At 44.6% G+C, this 13,494-nt stretch overlaps 1 protein-coding gene across 1 annotated transcript in view; it reads right to left on the bottom strand.

The window, feature by feature from the left end:
• Positions 1–13,494, bottom strand: part of DNAH10 (dynein axonemal heavy chain 10) — a 74,969-nt gene that overhangs the window by 28,737 nt on the left and 32,738 nt on the right. The window contains exons 36-49 of the mRNA XM_087880402.1: positions 13,104–13,250; positions 11,587–11,778; positions 10,612–10,730; positions 9,132–9,290; positions 8,024–8,159; positions 7,767–7,886; positions 6,756–6,890; positions 5,750–5,966; positions 5,156–5,275; positions 4,389–4,534; positions 3,271–3,423; positions 2,493–2,753; positions 1,547–1,719; positions 873–966 (exon numbers count right to left, since the gene is read on the bottom strand). Coding sequence (XP_087736528.1) covers positions 873–966; positions 1,547–1,719; positions 2,493–2,753; positions 3,271–3,423; positions 4,389–4,534; positions 5,156–5,275; positions 5,750–5,966; positions 6,756–6,890; positions 7,767–7,886; positions 8,024–8,159; positions 9,132–9,290; positions 10,612–10,730; positions 11,587–11,778; positions 13,104–13,250 — 2,172 coding nt within the window. The remainder of the gene's footprint in view (positions 1–872; positions 967–1,546; positions 1,720–2,492; positions 2,754–3,270; positions 3,424–4,388; positions 4,535–5,155; positions 5,276–5,749; positions 5,967–6,755; positions 6,891–7,766; positions 7,887–8,023; positions 8,160–9,131; positions 9,291–10,611; positions 10,731–11,586; positions 11,779–13,103; positions 13,251–13,494) is intronic.

Raw genomic sequence — 13,494 nt, 5'->3', positions numbered from 1 at the left:
GAATTTGTAGCTCAGGATGGAACTGTGGGGACCTTGGTGCTCTCTGAGGTTGACCGTTTGTTTGTAGACATTTCGTTACCCAACTGGGTAACATCATCAGTGGTGGAAGGGAGGAGGAGGGGGAAGATTGTGTGTCCTTGATGCTCTCTGAGCTTAGTTGTTTTCTTGGAAGACATTTCTTTGCCCAACTAGGGAACATCACTAGTGCTAGAAGGGAGTGGGGCTTTCATTTATATAAACAGAACGCAAACCCTACTCCCCTTCTAGCACTGATGTTCCCTAGCTGGGTCATGAAACGTTTGTGACAAAACAAATAAGCTCAGAGAGCACCAAAGACCCCACGTTACCAACGTCAGAATTACCAATTTACACCAACCATCAACCCCTAACACATGTCGGTGAAAATCTTTAGTTAGGGGTGACAGCCAGAGGCGGAGGGTTGGTTTGGGATCTGGAGATAAAGGATCAAATCTACACTTGATGATTGAGACTCACTGAAACCCGAAAAAAAGTGGTTTTCTTGCAAGTTCTATGCATTCTGCAAATACAACAGAGCAGACTCTGGGATTTTTTTGCGCCTGGGTCTCTATTGGTGTTTGTGAGATCCCAAGCAGCTAGAGTAAAAATAGAACACTGCAACCGTCATAAGTATGAGTTTCTTGGTCCTTATAGGACCAAGGAATGGGGCCTTATGGGAAAAGACAGGCCTGGGGATGCTTGAGCCAAAGGTTGAGTCCAACTAAGGATTTCTCTGTCAGAAAAGGTCTGCCTTGATCTTGCTTCTGAGCTCCTTTGGAAAAGTTTGAAAAATGCAATGTCCCGAACCGGCCAAACGGAGCTGTACTTTAGGAGTTTCAAAAAGAAGAACCTACCAGAGCTTTATCTGCCTTATTGATCAGCCGGTCGTGGAAAACCCGCAGGCATTCGTTCCTCCATACCCTCACCATCTGGGTGACTGTCTGGAACCTGTGGCAAAGCCGTCAGTCAGATCAGCAAAGACGAGCGTGAAAACGGTCGCCTCCAATGAATAATAATAATAATAATAATAATAATAATAATAATAATAGTAATTATTATTATAAATACTAGGAGCCTGGTGGTGCAGCAGACTAAACTACTGTTAAGAGTAGCATTTAGCTGCCAGCTGCCTGTAATTACTGCGAGTTCAAATCTCACCAGGCTCAAGGTTGACTCAGCCTTCCATCCTTCCGAGGTATGTAAAATGAGGACCCGGATTGTGGGGGCAATAAGATGACTTTGTATAAAAAAGAACACCGTTTATGGGGGGCCCAAAAGCCTTACTAAGCAGGTATATACAAAAGTATGAAGGCTATTGCTTAATGCATTGTAAGCCGCCCTGAGTCTCCGGAGAAGGGCGGCATATAAATCAAATTAAATAAATAAATAAATAAATAAATAAATAAATAAATAAATAAATAAATAAATAAATAAATAATAGCCATGGTGGCGCAGTGGTTAGAGTGCAGTACTGCAGGCTACTTCTGCTGACTGCCAGCTGCCTGCAACTGGGCAGTTCAAATCTCACCGTTCTGGGGTGGTTTGAACCAGCCCGTTGTAAATCCTGGAGAGGTCCCTCAGGTTAAAGATGTAGTGGAACTTGGAAGGCGTCGGTGGCAAGTCGTGGACGATGGTTTCGTAAAGGGTCAGAGTGCAGGAGGTGATTTTGTCTGCAATGGCAGAGATGGACTCGTCGAAGGTCTGCCGATAAAAATGGGGGAGATATTTCATTAAAAAAAAAAGAGAGAGAACGGTGGAAAAATATTGCCATTTTTGTGGTCTTGTTTTTCCTTTGCTTTCTTTTTTTCTCCTTCCCACTTAATACAGGTAGTCTTGGATTTGCAATGGTTCATTTAGTGACCGACTGAGAAAAGTGACTTTAGGATTGTTTTTTCACACTTTACGACCGTTGCAGCATCCTCACCGTCACGTGATCAAGATTCAGAAGCTCGGCAACTGGCATGTACTTATGACGGTTGTACTGATCCCCCTTTGCGACCTTCTGACAAGCAAAGTCAATGGGGAAAGCCAGATTCACTTAACGACAGGGTTACTAACTTATCAACTGCAGCGATTCGCTTAAACAACTGTGGCAAGGAAGGTCGTAAAATGGGGAAAAACTCACTCAACAGATGTCTCATTGAACACCAGAAATTTTGAGCTCCATTGTGGTCATAAGTCGAGGACTACCTGTAATCCGATCTACACTGACACTCTCTCTCTCTGTCTCATAAATATAAATATAAATTATATTTAAATATAAGTATACGTATACGTATAAATATAAATATAAATAATATAAATATAAATAATATAAATATAAATATAAATATAAATATAAATATAAATATAAATATAAATATAAATATAAATATAAATATAAATATATGCATGTGTGTATTATGGCTGTAAGTCCTGTTCATTCCTCCCTCCCTCTCTCTCTCTGTCCGCCTACACCGCGGAATCCAACTTACCGCCAGGTGCCCTTTCAAAATGGAGGCGTAAATCAAGTGCAGGGACACTTCCGAAGGGAAGGGCACGTTGAAGACGCTGAAGAGGGAAATGAAGCGAGGGTCCACCTCGTTGCGGCCGCCCCCGGCTTTGCCCATGGCGGCAATGAAGCCCAAGTCGCGGAGATATTTGCAGTTCATCTCCTTCCCCCGGTCGTACAAGGCGCCTTTCTCCAGCAGCAGTTTCAACAGAGCGATGGGCTGCTGGGTGCCGTATTCGTCCACCTTTGTGGAAACGGAAGAAAAAAGGGCTGAGAGGCCGGGAGATGCCAGCCTGGCTTTAGAAACTTCAGTTGAGGTTCACCTGGTAAGACATAGAATCACAGGACTGGAAGGAACCTTGGAGGTCTTCTAGTCCAACCCCCAGCTCAGGCACGGAGCTCTATACCAGGGGTCTCCAACCTTGGCAACTTTAAGACTTGTGGACTTCAACTCCCAGAGTTCCTCAGAATTCCCTGAGGAATTCTGGGAATTGAAGTCCACAAGTCTTAACGTTGCCAAGGTTGGAGACCCCTGCTCTATACCATTTCACACAAATGGTTGTCCAACCTCTTCTTCAAAACTTCCAGTGATGGAGCACCCACAGCTTCTGGAGGCAAGTCGTTCCACTGATTAATCGTTCTCACATGAATGGAGGCCAATTTTTCTTTCTTTCTTTCTCTCTTTTTGAGGACTACACGGTAAGAGTTTAGCGACGTCCTTCCCCTCTTCCATGTTCATCTCTGGCTCCTTGAGTCCTTACCCGAGGCATGTTCATGTCGTCCATAAAGACCAGGAGTCGTTTTCCCATGGGAGGCCCGTACGTTTCTTTGGTCCGCTTCTCCACGTTGGCTTCCAGGTTCCTCTGAATGTCCATGGAAGTGGTGCGAGAGGAGAAGTTGATGATGAGGAGAACCTGGATGGAGCAGATTCAAAAAATTATTACTAGAAATAAAGGCCGGCGTGGGTTGGCAGCGTGGTGGATTGTAGTCTGGATTCCCAAGAGGAAGGGAGGGGCTGCGTTGCAAGAGGACCAAGAGGACCAAGGAAGTTTGGATAGTTTGGTTGGGAGGAAGGGAGTTTAGATGGCTCCTCCCTAGAAGTTCTCAGAGTAGACCTTTAATGATGCAGGTTTGGAAAGATTTCTGTCTACAGGTGAGGAACGGTAAAGGAAATTGCTCAGAAGTAACATGTCTTTATTGGTGCTTGGGACCTAACAATAGAGGAAAGTTTGTAGAGATTCTCAGTCATCAATTGTCAGTTGTCCCAAAGGTGCTTTTTCCTCCAAGTGGCCTCAACGACCCTCTCATAGGGTGCAAAGGACCAGCTGTCTGCAAGGAGTATAAATCCTTCCATTCTGCACCAGCCAGTCAGAGCTGAGGAAGCCTCTCGGATGAAAAGCGAAACGTCTTCAAAGAAAAAAACAGGAAGTCCAGTGGCCTCCTGAAAAAACAGCACCTTTCGGGAAATCCTGGATGACTGAGAATCTCCACAGACTTTTAGCTATGCAATTTGGGATGAAGACCTTTGGAATGGGGGTGGGAGCAGGAATGGATTTCTAGAGGGAAAAAAATATGGCGGACTACGGGAACCAGGCGCACCACTCAGATGACCCTGAGGACACAAGTCCAAGGGGGCTTCAACGACCCTCTAAAAGGATGCAAAGGACCAGCTGTATGCAAGGAATATCAATCCTTCCGTTCATCACTATCCAGCTAGAGCTGAAGAAGCTTCTTGGAGGAGAAGTGAAACGTCTTTAAAGAAAAAACAAAGTCCTGAAAAAAAACACCGTTAGGTTACAGTAGAGGAGCAACCAGGACGTGGAAGAACGGCCCAATAGACAGGAGGACCGACTCGCGATTCAGAACATGACAGCCTTACGTTTGTGTCTGGGTTGAGCTTCCTGAGCAAGTTCTGTGTCGTGGCCGTTTTGGAGGTCCCCGACTCTCCCACCAGAACCATCGGGCGCTTGATCTTCAACATCTTCTCCAGGAGCCAAGTGGTGCGTGTCGTGTCCACAGTTGGAACTAGAGGAACCATTGAGGGGAACACACCATCAGAAATTGGCTGGGAGTCCCAAGAAACTTCACAGAGAGGGTGTCCAACTAGTGGTGGAATTCAAATTTTTTACTACCGGTTCTGTGGGCGTGGCTTAATGAACATGGCGGTGGAAGGATACTGCAAAATCCCCATTCCCACCCCACTCTGGAGCCAGCCAGAGGTGGTATTTGTTGTTTCTCCGAACTACTCAAAATTTCTTCTACCGGTTCTCCAGAACCTGTCAGAACCTGCTGGATTTCACCCCTAAAGTAAATTAAATTAAAGTATGTTTAATTTACTTTTTTTTTCTGGCCCCATTTTCTCACTGGAAATCCAGCTCTTGCTACATTTACTCAAGGTCAAAATGGCACTTAGCCCTATTCCAACAACCTGTAGAACCTGAGAAGGATGGAAAGTCTAGCAGTTGGTCTAAGGCACCAGGGTAAAATATCGGAGACCATCGGTTCAAATCCTGATTTAATCACGAAAGACACCTGGGAGACTTTTTGGCCAATGACCAGGAGACAGTGAGTTCTAGTCCTTTTAACCTCTAACCCTTTAACCGGTGACACTCCTACCAAACCGTTCTGGGTTTGTTTCCCTCTTACCTAGGATGTCGATAAATCTCACTTCGGGGGAGTGGTGATACTGAGCAACCAGGCTGCTCCACGGCACCCACCTTTTCGTACGCCCGTCAAAGTGGAAATCGTACAAGGTGGGGAGCTGCCCTGCGGGAGAGAGCAATTGGGACATCTTACAACAGGGGCGTCAAACTCAAGATCCTGGGGGATGGATCCAGCCGCAGGAGGCCCTCCCAAGCTCCATTTTCGCTGGCAGAGGGTTGCAGGAAGCCGTCCCAGCCGAAAACGGAGCTCAGAAGCTCGTTTTTGCTGGCAGACTGCTTGGGCCACCACAGGCGCCCCCCCATCCCTGACACGAGTGATGTCATGCTGGCCACACCCACCCTGGCCACTCCCACCACCCCCACCCCGAGATCAAACACAATCCTGATGTGGCCCTCAATGAAATCGAGTTTCACATCCCTGTCAAACTTTAGAACGACGGTGGTGGAAGAGAAACTTCTTGAGATAGTCTTGTGGAGCACCCGGGAAACAGGACTGACGTTCCCTCTGCTTCCTTCCTTGCAAAGTGGAGGAAGAAGAAGAACAGGTCAGCTTCTTCTGACTTCCAAAAAAACCAACCTGGCAATTCTCCCGGCTTTGCTAAAATCATCTCGTCGTTGACGGTCGACATGGAAGAGATGCGCTTAATGAAGTCGTCGAATTTGCTCCTCCCGGCTTCAAGGAGGCTGGCTCCTAAGGAGCAGTAAAGGGCTTCCAGGAAGTAGCATTCTAGCACTTCAGGATCCTCCACTTCAGCCTCGATCAGAGCATCCAGCATCATGCTCAGCTGAGTCACCTGTGGGATGAAACCCCAGAGCTGAAAAAAAAACATCCCATCCTTGGCTGGCCATGAAAAGCAGTTTAAAGAAGGATGTGAAAGGAGGGAAGTGTGAATTCCTTCATTAGCAGCAAATAGCAATAGCCCTTAGACTTCTACTGCTTCACAGTGCTTTTACAGCCTTCTCTAAGCAGTTTACAGAGTCAGCATCTTGCAAACCCCAACAATCTGGGTCCTCATTTTACCCACCTCGGAAGGACGGAAGGCTGAGTCAACCTTGAGCCTGGTGAGATTCGAACTGCCCAAATTACAGGCATGAGGAAAGAGACGGGCCTAAGCCTCCTGCTAAACCCTTTTCAACATCACAGGGAAGGGGACGTGATCACCCAGGGAAGGAGTTAATTTTTTTTCTTGTCTCCTGAACTTGAATGAACAATCAAGATCTTTCTTCCCACCTCAGAAATTCCTAAGTTAAAGCAGAAGTAGGGAGGAGAGCTTGAAAAGAATTCCAAAAGAGCCTCGTTTATTAAACCAATAAACTATTGTTGATCGGTATTTCTAACATGTCCCAACCTTGCAGGATTTTAGACTGTAAATTCTTCTCTCTTATGGCCAATTTCTGTTTGTTAGTAAGGTAGAAGAGGACGAGGAATGCAAAGCGTCCATTTTTTGTGTGTTAACTGCAACATTATTAAAGTTAAACAGGAAAAGAAGAAGAAATAAAATCCAGATTGGATTCAGAACTATCCACACACCTCGGGCTCAACCTTTTTCTCCTTTCATGGAAACGGAAATCAGATTATTTACCATGTTCAGATCCGTCTGCGGGACAATCATCTTCATTTTTTCTCCTTGCCGTCCATCCACAATCCCTTCGACGATCATTTCGATCAAGAAAGGCACGTATTTGTCAAACAATCTGTCCAACAGCTGTTTCTCTTGCTGGAAAAAAAATATGTTATTCTAAATTAGAAGAACAGGTCCTCCCAATTCTTCTTCTTCCTCCTCTTGGGAGTATCACCTCGGGCATCGATTTGGGGGGAACATCACAAAAGACCACAACTCTTGAAGAAACAAACAAAGCTTGAGCTGGAATCTTTTGAGAAACAAGAGCTATCACACAACATGACCCATACAAATGTTTTTTTTTTAAGTGTTCTGATGTAGGCTCCCTTAAAAAGCAGGAAGCAGAGTCTTGATCCCAGCAAAACCTCTTTTATTTAGACGACTGTGAATTCCTTTCATTCACAGTCAGCAAGGCCTGTCCAAACAGTCTTTCAAAGGAATATTTATCAACACAGACCTTATCTCGCTTGGACAGCTGCCAAGTAACTAGTTTCCAAACGCAGTACAAGGCCAAACTTGGCACAGAGTCTCTCAGAGTCACGAACGAATTGTTTCTTGCAAAAGCCCCCTCCCCCATTCGCTCCTCTTTTGTTTCCTAGGGGAGGGGCCAATCTCCTCCAAGGTGTGGCTTTACTCCAAGTCGAACCTGATTTCTGAGTTGTTCTTGTCTTCTGGCAGCTCTGTGCATGCACAAACTGGGAACAGGCTTCAGCTGTTCCTCTGCCTCACTGCTGTCTAGCTCCCTCTCTGCCTCCGACGCAGAGCCCTCGTCCGAGCTTTCCCCAGCCCTCAGGACTGGCCCATGTTTCTCCCCAACCTCCTCATTGTCCGACTCTGCTGCCAGTTCTGCTGGCCACCGGTGGGCCACAACATTAAGTGGCTTCGCTTATACTTGTCCAGACACATGGAAGAACCCATCATCAGTAGTGGCCTTCAGAAGAAGTTCCAGATTTGTCATTAGCTGTTCGTTACCTTGCTCCTTTCTTTTGTCCATTTATCCCAATAAGGTCTGTATCTCAAATTCTTCGGGTCTACAAAGACCATCCCACAACGCGATACAGTGGCTGGGGAAGCGTATTGTAGGTCTCCAACCTATAAGGAAGGTTACAAGAAGTTTCAAGGTCTGGTGGTGGCTACAGGAATGTCCTCTGTTGGGTTGGAAATGGGTGGGGCTCCTTCCAAAGAAAGGAGGAAGCTCAAAGCCATTGGGATTGTGGGACAAGACTTACCTCAAACAGAAGAGCACAATGGGTTTGAAGACGGATCCGCTCCCCGTTCGCCAGAGTCAACAGCTTGTTATCATCCATCACAGAATTCATGTTTTCTACCCAGAGAGCATCTACGTCGCCATCAAATAATATGTACCTGTGTATCCAGATTGAGAAAAAACAAAATGCACCAAAGACCAACAATTCTGATTCCATTTCATGATTGAACTTCACTGGGTCAATGGAAGTTTATAGGGAATAAGTGGAAAGAAACTTAGGGGAAAACAATAGGGAAGACATTGAGGATCACAGAAAGTTTTCAAAAATGGGATAGGATAGCCCGATTTGACAGTTTCATAATTAGAATAAAAAAGAGATGCGGTGGCTCAGTGGCTAAGATGCTGAGCTTGTCAATCAAAAGGTCGGCAGTTTGGCGGTTTGAATTCCTAGTGCTGCGTAACGGGGTGAGCTCCCGTGACTTGTCCCAGCTTCTGCCAACCTAGCAGTTCGAAAGCAGGTAAAAAATGCAAGTAGAAAAATCGGGACCACTTTTGGTGGGAAGGGAACAGCGTTCCGTGCGCCTTTTGCGTTGAGTCATGCTGGCCACATGACCACGGAGACGTCTTTGGACAGCGCTGGCTCTTCGGCTTTGAAACGGAGATGAGCACCGTCCCCTAGAGTCGGGAACAACTAGCACATATGTTCAAGGGGAACCTTTACCTTTTTAATTAGAATAAGGAAAGAATGAACAGGATGTTGAGGGAGAAAAGGTTACTCAAACGTGGGAATGCGGGAAGGGTTAGAAAGAAACTCAAGATAACTCTGCCTAGATTTTGTTTAGCACCAGAGAATCTTGGACAGCTTTTCAGGATCCTTTTACTGTATTCTACTTTATAAAGAGGATTTCTGGAACCCTTGCTGCGTCTGCTTCTTAACCTGCCTGTCTCAAAGGCCCGAATGTTTGACCCACAGACCTGCGTCTCTCCTTCTATTCCCCCCAAAATCAAAAAGTAAAATAAAACCAATTTTTTAAAACAATCATGAAACGGAGTGGATCTCCGAAGGAACTGTTAAAGAATCCAAAGATTTTTCCCAGTTGAAAAAAAACATGGATGTAGGATCCATTTACCGTCTCTCTTTTTTGTCGGTGGGTTTGTTGATTTCCCGGAAGATGTTGGACAAAACGCCATCGGTCCAGTCTCGTGTGGTGGGATCGAGGATGCCGTACAATTCGATGACACTCATGGCTTTGGGGTTCAGGATATGGAGCTTGGTCAGCAGGCCTAACCTAATGAGGTATCGATTACAAGAAGCAGAATTGGATCAATGACATTCTAGTGGGGACCGCCCAAAAAGGGCTCGGATATGAAATCCTGTCCTGTCTCGTATGTGCCAACTCAGAACGGAGCTCGTGACAAAAAGAGTGCCCCATTTCCCACACTAACAAAGACTACCACGAAGTTCACGGGCATGAAAAGCGAGAAATCACCCTGCTCGCGATAAGGCGGCTGATATGCAGGGGTGTGAATATTTCTGAACTTCTGGATTATCATTAATTCAGAAACAGAATTTCCATGAATTTGTAGCTACACATAAATGCACTATGACCCCTCCCGCTCATACTGGCTCCGTTAAAACGATGGAGCGGTGGTTGGAAAAAAAAAGTAATCACATCCCTGATTGCCAGGCTCTGGAAACCAAGAAAGACACGTTGAAACCCTTCCAAGCAGCTTCCTTCATTGTTCCTCACAAAGAGACAGAAATCTTGCCCAACTCAAGCAGGCGACTGGCTGCTGCTGGCACCGTAAAACATACAGGAGTGGCTAAAGTTGTGGAAACCTTTTGGGAAAAGTGTATTTTCTAAAACTAGCTTATAACACCACTTTTTTTGGGGGGGGACTAGTACCATAACATTATGTATCAATGGAAAGATAATTTAATCAAGAATGTAACGCAATAACTTTTATAAAGGATTTGCTATTAGAATAGCAGTTACATCATAAAGAAGAAAAGTGAAACATGTAGAAAAAAACAAGATATACAAAAATGATCAACCTAGAAAAAATCGAGATATACAAAATTTATCACCATGTCAGTTAATACTTCGTTGGGTAACCTTTAGCATGAATGACGGCCTTACAACGTCTTCCCATGGAGTGAACCAAGTCTTTGAGTTCTGCAGCTGTTATCATGTGAAACCAAGATTGAATGATGGCTCCTATTAACTGGGTTTCATTGCTGGGTCGCTTCTGACTAACAAGTTTCTTTAGGCAGTTCCATAGATTTTCAATTGGGTGAAGGTCTGGGCTATTCCCAGGCCATTCCAGCAGAGGAATAGGATTATCTTGAAACTCAAAACAAAAGTTGGTATATAAATTGAAACAAACAAACAAATAAATAAATAAATTAGCCATCAAACCTCAAAAATACACTTTTCCCAAAAGGTTCCCACAATTTTGGCCACTACTGTGTACTCTGGGAACTATCAGGAAGGAGCTGTCTTCACCCGCCTTCTCTCCCACAAACTACGCTGAGTCGCCTCTTACTTTCGGCCCCTCCCACCTGGGAATCCAGGCCACGTTCCACCCCACTGGCTGATTCGTGCTTACTTTGTCTGAGCATGACACAAGGCGTTGATGACCACAGACTTGCCACCTCCGGTTGGCCCTACCACCATTGTGGTGTGTCGTGTTAGCATCGTTTCGTACATTTGGACCACTTTATCCACCTGAGGGAGGGGAAAAAAAAAATACCCCCGTGGCAGCCATCTTGACTGGAATTATATACCCCTCTTCATGGAACTGGCATTCATTGATCATTTAAAATCAGGGGTCTTCAACCTTGCAACTTTGTAAGACTTTGCCAATGGCACAGTGGCAGATAGGACGGCGCTCCAGAGGGTCAACGTCATTGCCCAGAGGATCACGGGTTGCCCTCTCCCCTCCTTGGAAGAGCTTTATAGCTCCCGCTGCCTTAAGGAAGTTCAAAACATTCTTAAAGATCCATCTCATCCTGGATCTCACCCTTTTTTTTTTTTTTTGAACTATTACCATCTGGCAGCCGGTACAGGACAATAAAAACAGAGGACAAATAAGCTGAAAAACAGCTTCTATCCCAGAGCAGTTACTATATATTGAATTCTACTGTATAGTGCAATATTAATGCAATATCAGGGGTTTTCAATTCACTTGTATAGAATGTGAATTTGTGTAAAACACATTTGTGTTTTATTTTTATAGTTCTAATGTACACTGAAGATGGCATTTAATTTCGTTGTACGATGTGCAGTGACAATAAACTAAACTAAACTAAAAACTAAACTAAACTAAACTAAAAAAAACTAAACTAAAAACTTGTGGACTTCAACTCCCAGAATTCCTCAGCCTGAGGTATTCTGGGAGTTGAAGTCCACAGGTCTTACAGTTGCCAAGGTTGGAAAACCCGAATGTAAAATGACCACCGTCCCAGTTTCAGACAACTGCATTATGGCTTGATGAGGCTTTTCAGAGAAGCTTCATGAAGGCCAAGGGTTATCCGTCTATATTTTGACCATCTCTTTGATCTTAGCGACTTTCATTTAGTACCTGAATAGGTAGAACCATGTAACCTTCTTCAGCCAGCACGTATTCCACTGCATCGTTGAATTTGGGATAGCGGACTCGAGGACAATCCAATCCGGGAAAGAGGTCAGAGATCAAACCAAGGAAAAGAGGAACGTCTTCAAAGACAAATTTGGGGAGGTTCATGTCTCGGAGGGCTCTCATGAGGACCACGTCCTAGAAGGGGGTTTGAACCCCAAAGAAAGATTGAAAATGTTGGTGAGCGGGGTTGACTTCCTGGAATAGACTTTCCCTGTTAAAAGGAACCCTCCCAAAAGATGAGGCCTCCCACAGCATTTCCAATTAGATTTCATCTCAAGGTAACCAAAGGGGTTAAAACTTAATAAAAATCATCATGCTCTTGAAAGGCCATTTAATCCCTTGCATCGGGGTGGAGTCGGGGCAACTGAATGGAGCTGAGTTTTTACTGGCCGGATGCTCTTCCTGTCGCCAGTACTGAGTTTTGTTCAGCAGATATATTCTCATTGTGCCCGGAGAGAGAAATATCTGCCTCTACCTAGGATCAAACTCACAGCCTCCCGATTGTGAAGCGAAAGCTCTGCCTCTAAGTCGCTGTACCACTCATGGATGACCTACTTTATGACTGTCACAATTTACAACTACTTGAGCCGCAGTGGCGCAGTGGTTAGAGTGCAGTACTGCAGGCTACTTCTGCTGACTGTTGGCTGCCAGCAGTTTGGCAGATCTAATCTCACCAGGTTCAAGGTTGACTCAGCCTTCCGTCCTCACAAGGTCGGTAAAATGAGGACCCAGATTGTTGGGGGCAAGAGGCTGACTCTATAAACCGCTTAGAGAGGGCTGTAAAGCACTATGAAGCAGTATATAAGTGCTATTGCTAATTATACCAATGAATTTTATTTATTTATTTATTATTGAATTTCTATACCGCCCTACTCCCGAAGGACTCAGGGCGGTGCACAGCCATGAAATAAAACACATAGATATACAAAATTTGAATTTGAATTTGAAGAATTAAGGAATTCTAGCCAAGGACTCCTCTTAAATCAGTGTTAAAATTTAGGGATTTAGAGGGCCACATCAATACACAGCTACCATATTAAATGAGGATGGTATTGTACATCCTGGTGTACTTAAACTCAGATCATTTTTCCATTTTTATTTACACGCTTTTGGACTTTGTGAATAAGGAGGGTGATGTCGTTGGAAATCAGCTTTGTTGGAATAAGGAAAGCACTCGACATATCATGAAGATTAGGTTAAAGTGGTGTTCTGGTCCCGTTTAAAAGCCATTGGCCATGTTGGTTGGGAATCTAATTTCCGGGTGATTTTTATGACCAGTCTTTCTCTCGATATGTTCAGGCAGGGAAGAAATGCTGGTCTGGGGAAGCTGTTCTGCTGTTCCCTGAATCCAAATCTGTGCATGTGATGCAAAGGACTTAAAAGCTCTCATTGTTGATTTTTCAAGGTGTCACAAATCTCTTGCTTTGTTCCTACCTATTGAAGACCGGAAATAAGTTTACCTCTGGGAGATCTGAAGAACCTCTTTTCAGTTCACCGGCCATGACCAGGACAGACTTCAGAGCCCGAAGCCCAAAATCGTAGTGATGCTGTTTAGAAAGCTGTTCTCTGGCCAACTTGTACAGCACCGTCATCTTCTTGGCTAGCACCTATTGGACATTTATCTTAATTTAATATTTTATTTCCTGTATTGTATTGCCCATCTCTCTCTCTCTCTCTCCCTCCCTCCCCCTCTCTCTCTCTCGCACACACGCACACACTTGCTGACATTTTATTTAAACTAAATTTTTATATCAGCATGACCTCTGTACATGCTATACACTAAATAAATACCGTTTCCCTGAAAATAAGACCCAACTGGAAAATAAGCCCTAATGCGTCTTTTGGAGCAAA

The sequence above is a fragment of the Pantherophis guttatus genome, chromosome 17 (genome assembly GCF_059756535.1).
Source record: "Pantherophis guttatus breed Tessera chromosome 17, ASM5975653v1, whole genome shotgun sequence".
Lineage (NCBI taxonomy): Eukaryota > Metazoa > Chordata > Lepidosauria > Squamata > Colubridae > Pantherophis > Pantherophis guttatus.
Note: the sequence above shows the minus strand (reverse complement) of the source record. Positions and strands in the feature narration are given on the sequence as shown.